Here is a 16,513-nt window from a genome sequence, read left to right on the forward strand (position 1 = left end):
GACTATTGCCTTATACACTGTAAGCCGCCCTGAGTCTTCGGAGAAGGGCGGGGTATAAATGTAAACAAAAAAAAACACCTGTCTGGTTATTTTGCATCTCATTCCTTTCAGACCATAACCCAAAGGTGCTTGTTCAAGAGGCAACTAGACTTCCTTTTTTTCTTTGAAGATGTTTGCTTCTTATCCAAGAAGCTTCTTCAGGTCTGATTGGCTGGTGGGGAATGGAAGGCTTTACATATATTCCTTGCTGGTCATTTGCATTCTTTTAGAGAGTCGTTGAGGCCACTGGGAGGTTTGTCTGTGTTCTCCAGTTGCCAAGCCTCTGAATTTTGATCATGTGACCAGAGAGGTGCTACAACAGTTGTTAGTGTGAAAAACAGTCATGTCACTTTTTTCAGTGCCACTGTAACTTTGAACAGTCACTAAATGAACTGTTGTAAGTCGAGGACTACTTCTTTCAAGGCAGATGAAACCACCCCCTCCCACACAGAAACATTCATTTACTGCCCAGACTCTACCACCTGCTGTCACTTGCGGGAGACCTTAATCAACCAGGAAGGACAGGGACCTAAACCACAGGTGGCCAGATTCATAGTTCCAGTGACCCTGCCCATTACATTAGGGCTAACAGTTGTGAACTCTGCCCAGATAACTGGGCAGGAATGTACCCCAAGTAATTCCAAAGGATATGTACAGCTGGAGTAATCAACTTCGTTAATTATTTTTGTTTTATGGTTATTGCTTTGTGTTGTTTTTGTAAACTGTCAGGAGTCACAATCAGCTTGGCAGAATGAAAATACTTGTAAGAAATAAACAAATGTGTTTGGCTGTTGCTTTACCAAGATTATTATGGGTGAGCACTGGGAACATACTAGAACCCATAGCACTTTGAAAGAAAGAAAAAGATGAAAGCTAATAGTGGAGACAGAAGCACTGAAACAAAAATGCTGAATATAAGAGTATAAGCAAATTAATATAGAGTATGTGCCTATCCAACAGAGGATTTGTTTTTCACCCAAATTACTCTAAAAATGGGAGGACTGCCTCACTTTGCTGTTATTTCTTTTCTAGGTGTTTTTATAAATTACAACAGAATGGATGCAAAGACATGGTCAGATGGTACACGGTACAGTTGCATTGCTGAAGCTCAGTTTCTGGATGAAAGAGGTGCTGAGAAATCACTCTTCAAAATTCTATTATGAAAAAAACTTTGAAGATAAAGACTAGGAGCCCCATCCAGAATCGCAGGAAAAAGTTTCCCCTCCCCCTTCTTATCAAATCCTTTATGGAACTTCCTGAAATCAGCATGCAGTAAAAATTTAGAAGAGGTGAAGTCATGGAAAACTGGATGCAGGAACCGTATTGTTCTTCCTTTGTTTGCATTTTTACAGAGCACTCTGTTTTACATAGCTGGGCAGGCAACCATTCCCCAAATCTTGCTGGCAAGAAATTAAGGAAAGAAGGATCAGTATTTGTGTCTCTCCCTAGCACAGATTCCATTCTTGTTTGACATAGTTTTATTTTGTCTTTTAATCTGATTTATCGGATTTGTCTTCTTTTAGAATTTCCAACGTTAAGAAATTTCTAATTTATTAAAGAGCTGGATTTAGATGTTAGAGGGGGTGGGAGGGTGTTTCCAACTTGCCCTTCTCCCTTCAAGTCAAACCCTTCAGTTCTGTGCTTAAATCTTAGGTGTTGGTGGCACCTTCTTAAAGATCACAGGATTTGTGATCTTTGTCTTCAGCTGAACTCACTTCCAAAAAAAAGCAATGCTGACAGGTAATTACTATGCTCAAGGCACAACTTATGGCTGCTTTCAGTGAGGTTCAGCAGAAATTGCCAGGTGGGTCTTTTAGCAGCTCCGTATGTTACAGAAGTCCTGACTGTACATTCATTAAAAGGATTGTCCAGTTCAGACCAAAGGCTTACTCAGTCCAGGATTCTGTTTAAACAGTAGCCAACCAGAAGCCTGAGGGAAAATTCTTCTCAAAATAGAGGAATTTAATTGACCACAATGATCACTTCAAAAGGAAAATCAGTTATGGCCGATATGGTTGATCGTGGGCTTTTTCAGTCCATTAATTTAGACGATGAATCCACCTGATTTCTTGATATAGCAATTCCATTAGTTATGTTCACTATTTCAGATCTACTTCAAGAACCTAGAACTTACTCTATAACTTGTAATTTATATGTGCTATGGAATTAACGTATATTACAATTGGTTAATCTTATAGTGTATTACATGGTAGATGTTACGGACATTTCTAAAATTCTGTTTTCATTTTGTCATTATGGGGTACTGAGTGTAGCTCAGGGGTAGTCAACCTTTTTATACCTACCACCTACTGTTGTATCTCTGTTAGTAGTAAAATTTTCTAACCGCCCACCGGTTCCACAGTAATGGTGATTTATAAAATGTATCGTTGTCTGCGCATGCCTCTCGCACATCGTGGATTGGGGGGGGGGGCGCCGACTACCAGCTCTGCTTGTCTGTTACAGCTGGGTGGTGTGGGGGGAGATGTGCGAGCTATTCTGGGACGAGGCTCTTTTGTTTGAGGTCATACTGTAGCGGCAATTAGTTCCACTTACGTAACGTGAACTGAACTTATGCGCGGGAGATACAAATAGTATATTTTCAGAAATTTAAATTGTCACGGGGAATTTTATGAAAACCTAATGAAAATGTTTTTAAATAATGCTATGAAATTTTTTTAAAAAGTCAAATTAAAAAAAAGGAAAGTGCTTCAGTATCGGACAAAACCCCTACCGCCCACCATGAAAGCTGGAACGCCCACTAGTGGGCGGTAGGGACCAGGTTGACTACCACTGGTATAGATTAATGAGGAAAAAAATGAATTTCAACAACTGTAGAATAAGGCTGCAGCATAACAAAATTGACAGAAGTGAAGGGGATCTGAATACTTTCTGAATGCACTGAATACGAAGGCTTAAATCAAATTCAGATTACAGGTAGTTCTCGACTTAAAAATTCAGAGTTACAACAGCCTTGGAAACAACTTCCAGCTGTCGTAAAATGTCACACTGCACCTTTCCTGTGGTCACACGACTGTATTTTGAGCACTTGGCAACCACTGTATTCCTTAACACTTTCTCTGGTAGCACTGCTTTTTTTAAAATGTGTTTTCACTGGATGCACGTAGCAAACATTTATTTTACTTGGTTGTATTATTTTATCTTATTTTTATAGATTGTAAAGATTGCTGTAAGATCTTCTAGGTCAAGCTTGTACAACAAGCAGCTTGCCAAGCAGCTTTGCAGAACCTGCCAACTTTCCTTTTTTTAAAAAAAGCACAGTAAATTCACTCCTGCCAAACAATGCCATCAGGAGGGATCTGCCACCAATCCTCTGAAGGACATGCTATCAAGCATTTCTGACACATGCAAACCTCACCATCATTGCTGCCTCCAGTACTGCTGCCATTCTATTAGCCACAGAACAGCTGACTGGCACGTCAGATATTCCTATGTGGCCCACGATTATTTTTAATTTCTCAAAATGGCCCCTTCCCCTCTACAAGTTGTGCAGACTAGGTGGCAGAAGGAGAATAAAGCTTTTTTTAAAAAAATTACATCCAGTTTGATAAATCATAAGAAAGGTCATTTCTGTGCCCCTTTACATTACATTTACATTGACATTTTGTGCCCCTTTACATTATTGTGTGAAAACACAATACCTGTTCTTCAAAAATCTTATATGCCCAGCATTATTTGTGAAATAATGGCAAAAGCTTCTTCAGTTAGAATTGAAGAAAATTCTTAGATGAAAAGTAAACGTTTTCAAAGAAAAAAAAACACCAAACACCAGTCCATTTGTCTTTTGGAAAAGCATCTTTGGGACAACCATGACCTGGATGATTGAGAATTTCCATAGACATATAGTATTCGAGACCAATTCTAAGAGGCAATGAGAATAGACTGGAAGTATTTGTAGAATAGTAATAGCCTTTAGACCAGGGGTGTCCAAACTTGGTCCCTTTAAGACTTGTGGACTTCAACTCCCAGAGTTCCTCAGCCAGCTTTGCTGGCTGAGGGACTCTGGGAGTTGAAGTCCACAAGTCTTAAAGGGACCAAGTTTGGACACCCCTGCTTTAGACTTATATACCACTTTACAGTCCTCTCTTAAACTGTTTACAGAGTCAGCATATTGCCCCCAACAATCTGGGTCCTCATTTTACCCATCTCGGAAGGATGGAAGTCTGAGTCAACTTTGAGCCGGTGAGAATCAAACTGCCGAACTGCTGGCAGCTGACAGTCAGCAAAAGTAGCCTGCAGTACTGCATTCTAACCACTGTGCCACCACAACTCTGTTTCTCCATTACTTATTGATTAAAATAATTTTCTTTCAGAAAGGACTTTTTTTTTGGAGGCAATAAAAAAAACCCTAAAAGAAATGGAAATTAAATACATGATGAAATTCAGAGAAGCTTATGAGGAAAGACTTAAGATGTCTTCAACCACCATGCGAATCCAAGCCTTAGTCTTAAATCCATTCTATTTTTAGGATACTTTGATAGCTAAGTACATTTTTGCTTACAAAAATTTACATCGGAATCCAAAATGCATGAAAAAGCAACTGCTGCTAGAACTTTACTGACCATAATCAACCGCTGACTGTAGTTAATATTTTTTCCTTACAGGATGTTGTGCAAAGTTAGCCTGCTTGGTTAAATAATCAAGTTATTTGTGCAAACCCAGTCCTTAAGTTGTTGGAGAGAAAACACCAGATTTTTATATCAGATGTATAAACTGAAAAGGTACAGCTGGCTAGCATCCATTAGATTTCCAAGATACACTTGTATGAATTATACCATTATCCATGAGCAGCCATAAGATTTCATAGGTTAGTATAGGTATCAAATAACAAAAACACAACAGTAAATACTAATAAATTAAAAATAATTTTAAAATAGTCTATAAAAGGTAAAGGTAAAGGTTCCCCTCACAAATATGTGCTAGTTGTTCCCGGCTATAGGGGGCGGTGCTCATCTCTGTTTCAAAACCGAAGAGCCAGAGCTGTCCGAAGATATCTCCATGGTCATGTGGCTGGCATGACTAAACACCAAAGGTGCACGGAACATTGTTACCTTCCCACCAAAGATTGTCCCTATTTTTATACTTGCATTTTTTACGTACTTTCGAACTGCTAGGTTGGCAGAAGCTGGGACAAGTAACGGGAGCTCACCCTATTATGCAGCACTAGGGATTTGAACTGCTGACCTGCTGACCTCTCGATCAACAAGTTTAGCGTCTTAGCCACTGAGTTACCATGTCCCTTAAAATAGCCCATACCTCTCATCAAATTGACAAATATGAGATTTTACTTGGAAAAGGAGGATTATTTTTTATTCTTGCCATCATAGAAACCATCTAGGCATGTTATGAGTGACACAATACTGTGGGCACTGCATTGCCAACCCTGATGTGATAGTGATGATGAACTCTCATATAGTTCTGAATAATTGAAAGTCAGTAAAAGATGCAGTAAATTCAGCTATAAGCTAGAATTCTTCCCATCTAGATGACTACCATCCAAATATGAAGCCCAACATTTGAAGCTGTTCAGCTTCCAAGATTGGCCAACGGCTACCACCTGTTGTAATGAATCTAAAAATCTCCAAGCACATTTACCTAATTTTAACCCTTGCAATGAGATCTTTTTAAAAAGAGGTGGCATGCATGCTTTCTTAGGAACAATTTCTAGACAAAAATGAAAAATAAAAGCTACTAGACATTTCTTTCTGCTCCTTTCTAATATGGAAGTTGTCCAAAGATGTTTGCATCTGTTCAGAAACAGCCATACATGCAAGTTACTCATGCATAGACAGAAGATATGGTATATATAGTAAATGGATATAACCACAAGATTGGTTCTTCATTTATGAATACCAAATGTCACTCCTACAATATTTTTGTAACCAACTGTCAAGAAAAATGACAGATTACGTGACAGATTCCAAGGCAGTTAGGAAGTGGCCAATTCTTCCCACAGCTTACTTACAAACCCAGTAAGCCAATCCACAGGAAGACAGAGATTATCTTCAGACAACAAAAGCTAGCTCAAGTAACAAACTCCATGGATCAGAGTCTACTACCGGTAATCTGAAAAACTACAGGAGAGGAAGGAAAGGAGAGGGGGGAAAAACTGGCATATTTTTATTATAGGAACCTTGACTTAAAACCACTTTTTAATACATTTTTCTTTATCTTACTTTCTCCATTTTCTTTGCTTGTACTTTTTATTATTTTTCATTCTCTCACTGGGTTTAGTTTCCATTTGATTTTACTGTTGTAATCAAAATAAACAATAAAATTATTTTTAAAAATGTATTAATCATGATTTTTTTAAATTCTTCAGTATTTTCATTAATGATTTGGATGTTTTTATTAGAGCAGGCCAGACTTAAACCCACTGGAAAACTAACTTCAACATTCTCAACAGTCAGTCCACGGCTGACTGTTGGGGGCGAGTCATTGGCCCCGATGGAGAGGGTGCGCAACCTGGGCGTCCTCCTGGATGAACGGCTGTCTTTTGAAGATCATTTGGCGGCCGTCTCCAGGAGAGCTTTCCACCAGGTTCGCCTGGTGCGCCAGTTGCGCCCCTTTCTAGACCGGGATGCCTTATGTACGGTCACTCACGCCCTCGTGACGTCTCGTCTGGATTACTGCAATGCTCTCTACATGGGGCTCCCCTTGAGGGGCATCCGGAGGCTTCAGTTAGTCCAGAATGCGGCTGCGCGGGTGATAGAGGGAGCCCCTGCGTGACACCTATCCTGCGCAGACTGCACTGGCTACCTGTGGCTTTCCGGGTGCGCTTCAAGGTTTTGGTGACAATCTTTAAAGCGCTCCATGGCATAGGGCCGGGCTATTTACGGCACCGCCTACTGCTACCAAACACCTCTCACCGACCCGTGCGCTCTCACAGAGAGGGACTCCTCAGGGTGCCGTCAGCTAGGCAGTGCCGTCTGGCGACACCCAGGGGAAGGGCCTTCTCTGTGGGGGCTCCCACCCTCTGGAACGAACTCCCTCCAGGACTTCGTCAACTTCCGGACCCCCGAACCTTCCGTCGCGAGCTTAAAACACACTTATTTATCTGCGCGGGACTGGATTAGATTTTAAATTTTATGGTTTTAAATGGGTTTTATTATTTATATGGTTTTAACAATTCGGCTATGGAATAAGTTTTTTACTTGTTATTTTAGTTTGTATTTATGTGTATTTTTAAGCGCCTGTGAACCGCCCTGAGTCCCTAGGGAGATAGGACGGTATATAAATGTGAACAATAAATAAATAAATAAATAAACTAAAATTATTTTCTTGGGATTGATTTTTCAAGAATGATTTATGTAGGTCAGCAATATAACCTAAGCAAGGACAAAGCAGAAAATAAACAAACAAAAAACCATTCACAAATACAGGGAACTGAATTTTACTTGGCAATGCCAAGTCTTACAGTGCTTTTTTGAGTATATCCCCCACCAGACACAAAATACCCCATAACGTCTATGATGATTCTCAGTCACCCAGGTCATAGTTGTCCCAAAGGTGCTTTTTTGGGAGGCAACTGATCTTTCTTGTTTTTCTTTGAAGACATTTCGCTTCCCATCCAAGAAGCTTCTTCAGCTCTGACTGGACACAGCTGTAAACCCAAAAATAGACTAAGGCAGAAGCTTCCCTACCCAAGGATAAAACACCCAGACACAAACTGAGTAACGTGGTATATGTAGTGAGCATTTGCAGATCTATATGTTGGGGAAACAAAACAACCACTTCACAAATGCATGGCAAACGTAGGAAAACAAACCCATCGGGACAAGATTCAGAGTCCATCTACATTTAAAAGACAAAGGCCACTCTTTCAAAGACAGCAAAGTCCACATTTCGGACAGAGAAGAGTGCTGATTTTAAAGAATGGTCGAAGAGGCAATCTATGTCAAAACTGAACAGCCCTCTCTCAACAGAGGAAAAGGGATACAAAATCATCTATCTCATGTCTACAACATAGTCCTTTCAGCAGGTCCAAGAAGACTCCACACCCAATTTGCACTACTCAAGTGACCCTAAGGACACAGATAAACCTCCAAGTGACCTAAATGATTCTCTAAAAGAATGCAAATAACCCACTGTCTGCAAGGACTATAAATCCTTCCATTTCCCACCATCCAGTCAGATCTGAAGAAACTTCTTGGATGAGAAGCAAAACGTCTTCAAAGAAAAACAAGAAAGTCCAGCTGCTTCTTGAAAAAGCATCTTTGGGACCTCAGAACTTAGCTTGAATTTTTTTTAGAAAAATCAAAACAATATCAACGATTGGCAGCCAGGAGTATAATAGGCTTGTTTAACAGATCAAACGGAGTGACAACGTGCTACATGAGCTCAGGGGTTAAAGATGCAATTTTCCACCTGGGCGCACCTGGCTTTTCAACATAAAATGCTGACAACACCTAGAGAGATCCTTGGATGACCTGCTTCCTATGTTTGCTATGTAACCATTGCAATCTGGAAAGAGCTTTATTGCCAACTCTTTTCATGTTTCAAAGATTTTTTTCAAGAATATGTAACTGCTCAATTAATTACAATGGAACATTTGATGGGAAGCATACAGTATAAGGGAGTATATAAGACAATAAGTATTAGAAAATTATTGGGCACAGGGTATATTATTTATGGTGCTGCATATGGTGAATCTAATACTGCCAAATGCTTTGTTGGTGAAATGAAACATGAAAAAAGGCCTTGGGAAGGAAAAATAACAAAACCAAAAGAGGCCAATTAAGCTTTTCAAACTAAAAGGTTCTTTCCAAGGAAAAATATTTTAATTTGCTCATTTTTTAACCCCGTCAAACTCACAAATCTACATATTATATAACTGAAAAATGTTGGTTAATGCTTTTGCTTTGTTCTGTAACTGTTGGAGATTTTTTTTTTAAAGAACTCACAGGAGAATTCAGCATTTTCCACTTAGGGAGTTCCACCAATTCCTAAGTGAAATCAAAACAACAAGTGCCTGGGATGGCAAAATTAGGCAGCCACTAGCCTTGTAATAAATCATGTATAACAGTGCCTCCCAATCTTTTGGGTGCTAGGGACCAGTTCCGTGGAGGGCAATTTTTCCACGGGCTGGGGGAGTGTGGTTTTGCAAGCCGTCTGGATCCCACATGTGTGGTTGTGCAGCCCACTTCCTAGCAGGTGGTGGACTGGTGCCAGTACATGGCCCGTGGGTTGGGGATCCCTGATGGATAATAGCCAACCTGAAATAATCCAGACTATGATTGGTAAATACATACATACAATAATATGGTTCAAAGGCATTTAACTCTTCAGATTTTCCCTCAAAAATGCATATAAATGGTTGAATTTACTTAATGCAGATTTATTACATTTTGCTTAAAAACTAACTGTGCAAGCTTATTGAGATACAGCTCTACATGTTATTTACTTTAGCATAAGCATTATGCAATAACATTTTCCAGACAATCTAATGTAATTCTCTCCCTCCATATGATGCTCTAAAATACATAGGAAAACATTTCAACCACATTTGAAAGGCAACAGATTGTGGAAGATAAAACTAGAAAGTAAAACTTTAACCGAAAAGAAATAGGCAGTTTACAACTAATTGAACAATTTGAGAACTACATGTATCCTGATGGTCCTCCTCAACCCGCAAACAAAGCAGTGACATGATTATTCTATTGGGCTGGATTGATAACAATAAAGAAGTGAGGTGTTTTCAATTTAATCCTTTTTCAAGTAAGGGCACTAACAGGGACTGCAGTGTCCTCTGCAAAGGGCACTTATTAGAACGATAAATCCCTTCACAAGAAAGGTGGATTCATCTACAAGAACTTCCACAAAAATGACTAATAGTCCTAAAATATCAAAATCATCACAAGCCGCTGATAATGATCTTCTTCCTAAGCACATTCCTTGAGCAAGTGGTAGTTAGCTGAATTAAGTTTATTGAATTATTTTCTGAATCCATTTCAGCCAGTATTTAGAACTACTTATGGTTTTCAATAAATTTTGGTTAATTTGTATGATGAGGTCCTCTATATCTGAAAATTACAGGCATATTTTAATTTTTATTCTCTAAACGTACACAGTATATTGAGTTTACTTTGGCTGCATTCACTCATATATCGGAGTTATTTAAAATTCTAAAATTCGGGAACTAATAAGGTGATATAAAACATTCATTCTGCAGGTTGTTCCAGTCAACAGAGGAAGCTTCATTAGTGTTTGGTTTAATATACGGTCCCTAAATGTTTGAACTGGTGAGCCAATATTAAGATTTTGGAAGATATCATGAGCATTTCTCCAAAATATCAATTTATCATAAGAAAAAGTTGCTCCTACTTATCCTTTCTCAGGCAGCTCCCTCCCCGCAACTTGCTTTTATCCTTCTTCAAGCTCCTTTGGGCACACTTTCAATGAGAACAATTGGCTTCAGTCTATTTTTTTATTTTTGAGAATAGCTTTGGCACACATGCAGTTTGGAAGCATGATTGAAAATAAAAATGTACAGATGCACCTCATGTTGAGTTTAATTCCCAGCAACTACATGGACATATCAATAATATTGTGGACAATAATACTTAAATGGTTTGTTACCTGTCTTCTGAATTTTTTTTTTAAATCTACCATTTTAATCTAGCATTTAACCCTGGAATTCCCTGTTAGTTAGTTCTAGGATGGGACACTAACTTTGCTTGGTTTCCTTTACTTCAGATACTTCAGGTATTTCCACCTGCTGAGACTTTCTTGAGAATAAAGAACTACATTTGAAACTGACTTCCATTTGTGGCATGGGAGCTTCCTGCTTGTTTTATTCTAAAGATATCAGATGGGGTGTTCTGTTCCCCCACCTCACCTAAGAAAACACACACGCCGAAGGACGTCTGCCAGCAATTTATTTACAAGTTGGCCTGGTTTCCTTTGGCAGAGGAAAGTTCTGGCAGCTACTCTCCAAGTGCCTGCCAAATTTCTTATCAAGAGTCAGTGTGTTTACAGTCCGTTGCCAGGGCAACCAGGAGTCTAAAGAATGTCAAGAGTTACTCACGAAAATCCAAGCCTTACATCCAAAAACTGTCTGAAGCTTACACGATGCAGTTTTTTGTCCGTCACAAGGGCCAGATGGCAACTTCACCCGCTTTTATCCCCTGTGGGGTGTGGCTCAGTGACTCAGCAATCTCTGAGCCTGTCACACCTCTTCCTTTGCTGCATGCGCTTATCTTTTCATCGCTGCCTTGGGTCGATCCAAGATTGATCCTCAGCAGCTGGGGCCTGAGGCATTGCCAGGGAGGAGGAGGGTCCGGGAGAGGAAGGCCTTGTCAGCTCCTCCTCCTGGCCTGCAGCTGGGACGTGGGGCAGTGCCAGAGAGGAAGGTCCTGGAGAGGGAGGCCTTGTTGGCTCCTCCCCATCACTCTCCGAGTCATCCTCCTCCATGAGGACAGGCTCGGGGGCTGGAATCACAACATGGGGCATGATACTTGTGTTGTGGTCTGCCAGCAGCCTGTGGAGCTGGCAGTGGAGTTGGACAGTGAGGAGTCTAGGGAGGAACATGGGCCAGTCCTGGAGTCTGGGGAAAGCCCAGACGAGGGCTCTGCATTGGAGGCAGAGATGGGGCCAGGTCCATCTGGGAGTGATGCACAGACTCCAGAGCCCCCAGAGTCGGACAGCAGAGAGGCAGAGGAACAGGAGGAGCCTGTTCCTAGTGCACACGTGCGCAGAGTTGCCAGAAGGCAAGAGCAACTAAAGAAAAAGGGATGACTTGGGAGTAAGGCCAGGAGATGATTGGCTCCTCCCATAAGGCTTAAAAGGCACTTGGGCCCTTTTGCAGGAAAGCAAAGTTGCTAACTCCGTTTCCAGTCGGCGTCTCTTGTTTGTTTCTGAACTTCGTGGGGCTTTGCCAAGTAAGGCCTTTGGCAGGGTGTCAAAGAAGATAAAAGGTTGGTGATTATCCTGAAGGACTTCTTCCAAAGGACTTGTTTTGCAATTAATTGGGACTCCGCTGGGAATGAACATAATTCTCAGCTGTTACAATAAAATAGGTTTATTTGGGACTAATTGTGTCTTGTAATGACTCAGTAAGCCTAGGCCACAACAATTTGATGGATGCCAAGTGTCAATGGCCCCCCAGAATTTGTGAGCATGATATTCTCCCAAGAAGCCAGGATCATAATCCAGGGCTTGGTGACTGACTATTGTGTAAGTGAAACTTATATCTGGAAAGCCACAAAGATGACCCTACACTTGCTATACAGAGACAGTTACAAAAACTTTTTAAGCCCAATAAAAGGAGAAAGCATTAGAAAGAAACTCAAACTAACTGCCTTCTATTCCCTGGGGTATGAGAGAAGGAGGGAAGGACAATCAGCCAGTCTTTTGAGATTCTGATATTGCAGATCAATAAAGAAAACTTCCAATAATTCTTGAGTAACCTGTTTTCTGTCTTGGCCTACCTCAAAGGGGTGATAATATATCGAGAGATTTTAAATATCTAGTAACCAAGGCTGAGAAAGGAAACTTGTCCATTGTGCTAAAGTGCTTATTTTATGCAATTTATGTCTCAAATACATGTAATAAGTACCTTAATAATAGATCACGTTTCTAACACTCCCACATATAATCAAGAGGAAAGAACAGCAGAATGATTCACAGCTAAGGCAAACATTGATTATACTGTAGTGATATCAGGGACAAGGAAAGCAGTAGTTAAAGGACCTACTAGCAGCCTCTTCTTACGACGGCTTTCTCATCAGTAAAGCAGGTTACGTACGGCAAGCATGCTAGACTGGATGCTTGGAAGGGTAAAAAATGTAAATTTTGTGCCTAAAACTCCACAAGAAAAGAGTTTGTATTTTTTCTTTAAACAAGTATATCTCAAAGTCTGTCATTTATTTTCCGTAGATGTACTGAGGCTAAGTAGCTTCAAGACAGCATAGCTTTATTTGCATAGTCAATCCTGCTTATCCACATATTGGTACTCAATTACTTAATAAACCAGTGCAATTTTAAACACAGGACTTATAACTGATCTGTTTAATAACTAAAATTTAAATCATCTTTCTAATTTACACATTATAATGAGCCATAAATCCAGTAAACAGAAAAATTTTGGTGGGTTTTTAATGATATTTTTAATTCCATGTTATTATTTTTATAAATAACTGAAGGCAGTAAACATATCTAATACTACCATTTTTTTTGGAGTATAAGACACACTTTCCTCCCCAAAGAAATGGGTGGAAAAGTCTGTGTGTCTTATACAGCAAATATTGCAGCGGGGAGGTGAGGCAGTTGGTGTGGCACCGATCATCTGTTCTAGAATGGGCCGCCGCCACAGCGAACAGGTCATGGCGGCGAATGGGCTGTGGTATTGGTGGCAAACAGGTCGTGGCAGCGAATGGGCTGCAGTGTTGGTGGCAAGCGGGTTGTGGCGGCGAAAGGAGTTGCGGTGAACGAGCTGTGCTGAACAGATGGTGGCAGCAAACGGGGCATGGTGAACGGGCAGTGGCAAATAGCCTGTGGCAGCAGCGGCGAATGGGGGATGGCGGAGAATGGGCTGTGGCGACTGGGTGGCGGCAAATGGGCCAGATGAATATCTGATGAATGCTGGGAGGCAGAGGGAGATTTTTTTTTCTTGTTTTCCTTCCCAAAAACTAGGTGCGTCTTATAGTCTGGAGCATCTTATAGTCTGAAAAATACGGTACTTAATGCTCCTATTTTCCCCACAACAACCCTGTTAGATGAGTTGGGCTAAGACAGAGTGACTGGACCAAAATCAGTCTCCTGGTTTTTAGCTTGGAGTCTTAATAACTAGACCAAACAGGCTCTTCTTCTGTAAACAGGAAAAGGATGACACTGTTATATTCTAATATGGCAGATTATCTGACTATCTTCCTATTAACCATATAATTTTCTATCAGAGTTGAGCATATGTATGAATGTGGGGATATTACCCGCAATTTCTTGAATCATCTATAAAAGAGAGCCCTGTAATTTAAAGTTTTCCTTCTAAGAATATCAGGACTTGAAAGGCACTGAAAGCAGAAATGTTAGCCTGCATCCCAGGTTCGATGTATAAAATTGGAAGCAGGGGTATTAGGAATGTTTGTCCCCTTGAATTATGTATAAAAAGATAGGATAAAAGGCAACAATGGCTGAAGAACTCGCAGCTGTGATTTCACCTTTGTGTGTATATAATAATTTATTTATCTATATTCCACACTTCTTAGCCACCCATATCCCTCAGAGTAGTGTACAATTTAAACAGTGACTACAAACAACAACATGACAAAGTAGCAACAATGGTATATTGGAAAATCTGCAAGAAATATCATTTGCCTTGTAAGCAAAAACTGGTGGGAACACAAAACGGACAAATAGAAATTGAAGAAACTACAGTGCTCTTACAATTCAAACAGACAAGTATCTGCAATGCAAACACTTAACAATTGTTGATAAGAAAGACAAAAAAAGTCTGGATAGTGGATGTTACCGTACTTGGGTAAAGCACAATAGAAGTAAAAACTGGGAAAAAAAACTGAAAACATACATAGATTTGCAAATAGAAGTAGAATGACTGGCAAAAGAAAGCAAAGTAAAAAAGTAATAGGAACCTTGATGCAACCCCAAACCAACTGGCTTAGGGCCTGGGTACTTACGGGACCGCCTGCTGTTACTTCATGCCTCCCACCGACCCGTATGCTCTCACAGAGCGGGACTTCTCAGGGTGCCGTCTGCCAAGCAATGTCCGCTGGCGGCCCCCAGGGGAAGATCCTTCTCTGTGGGGGCTCCCACCCTCTGGAACGAACTTCTCCCGGGTTTACGCCAAATGCCTGACCTTCGGACTTTCCACCGCGAATTGAAAACACATCTATTTATTCGCGCGGGGCTGGCTTAAATTTTATTGGTTTTAAATTTCTATTATTAATTTTAAGGGTTTTTTTAGTTTTATATATTTTAAAGTTTTTAGGCCAACTATATAATAAGTTTTTTAATTTGTATTTTTAATTGTATATTGTACCGTTTTGTTTTACCTTGGCTGTACACAATAGAAGTAAAACTGGAAAAAAACCGAAAACATACATAGATTTGCAAATAAAAGTAGAATGACTGGCAAAAGCAAAGTAAAAAGTAATAGGAACCTTGATGCAACCCCAAACCAACTGGCTTAGGGCCTGGGTACTTACGGGACCGCCTGCTGTTACTTCATGCCTCCCACCGACCCGTATGCTCTCACAGGGACTTTCTGCCTTTTAAATATTTTCTAAAGATCCTTCTCTGTGGGGCTCCCACCTCTGGACGAACTTCTCCCGGGTTTCGCCAAATGCCTGACCTTGGACTTTCCACATGAATTGAAAACACATCTATTTATTCGCGCGGGGCTGGCTTAAATTTTATTGGTTTTAAATTTCTATTATTAATTTTAAGGCTTTTTTTAGTTTTATATATTTTAAAGTTTTTAGGCCAACTATATAATAAGTTTTTTAATTTGTATTTTTAATTGTATATTGTACCGCTTTGTTTTACCTTGGCTGTACACAATAGAAGTAAAACTGGAAAAAAACCGAAAACATACATAGATAATAATAATAATAATAATAATAATAATAATAATAATAATAATAATAATAATAATAATAATAATAATAATAATAATAATAATAATAATAATAATAATAATAATAATAATAATAAATGTAGTACTACTTGAACACATCAGTCAATCACCAAAGTCAGTTAATTGCAAAAGACAACTTTGCTTGGAACTACCTATGTCCTGTGACAATATCTTTAACACTATCAAGAACAACATCTGCCTACCCCAGGTCCTTGGGAAGAAGTCAATAACAGAATAGAATAGAATAGAATTTTTATTGGCCAAGTGTGATTGCACACACAAGGAATTTGTCTTGGTGCATATGCTCTCAGTGTACATAAAAGAAAAGATACATTCATCAAGGTAAGTGGATAAAAATGCCAAGTCTGGTCTAAACTGCTGCCTGACTTTGTGACCAACTATAATAATCTGTCAATTACAAAAGGCCACACTGCTTGCATCCGCCCATATACTATGCCAATATATTATGACATTCTAAGTTCTTGGGTAGAACTTAATGTGTATGAAGGCCAACTCCGATTGAAAAATTGTAAGGTGCAATTTCACATTGTGGCGTATATAATAAGTATATTTTCAATAGATCGTTTTACTATTTTTCTACAAAATAAAACACGCACAATCTTAAAAAGAATTACAGATCTAGAACTCACTTAGCTTTTTGAATCCAAATGCAGTAATCTGTGATGTAAAGGTCATTGAGAATATATGCAGGATCATTTTCCCGAAAAATCTTGTGAATATCTAGCAGACACTTCAAAATGGCACTTTTACCTGAAAGGGGAAAGAAAATATTAATTCATATACGGTAATTAAAATTACCAGTTTATCATTTTATATGGAAAATAGCAACAACTACTCAAATAC

At 39.6% G+C, this 16,513-nt stretch overlaps 1 protein-coding gene across 6 annotated transcripts in view; it reads right to left on the reverse strand.

Annotated features, from left to right (window-relative positions):
* SHQ1 (SHQ1, H/ACA ribonucleoprotein assembly factor) overlaps positions 1-16,513 on the reverse strand; it is a 144,963-nt gene that overhangs the window by 80,639 nt on the left and 47,811 nt on the right. For all 6 annotated transcript variants that reach the window (XM_058173947.1, XM_058173942.1, XM_058173944.1 and 3 more), the window contains one exon: positions 16,300-16,420. In XM_058173947.1, coding sequence (XP_058029930.1) covers positions 16,300-16,420 — 121 coding nt within the window. The remainder of the gene's footprint in view (positions 1-16,299; positions 16,421-16,513) is intronic.

This window comes from Ahaetulla prasina, chromosome 2, assembly GCF_028640845.1.
Source record: "Ahaetulla prasina isolate Xishuangbanna chromosome 2, ASM2864084v1, whole genome shotgun sequence".
Classification (NCBI taxonomy): Eukaryota; Metazoa; Chordata; class Lepidosauria; order Squamata; family Colubridae; genus Ahaetulla; species Ahaetulla prasina.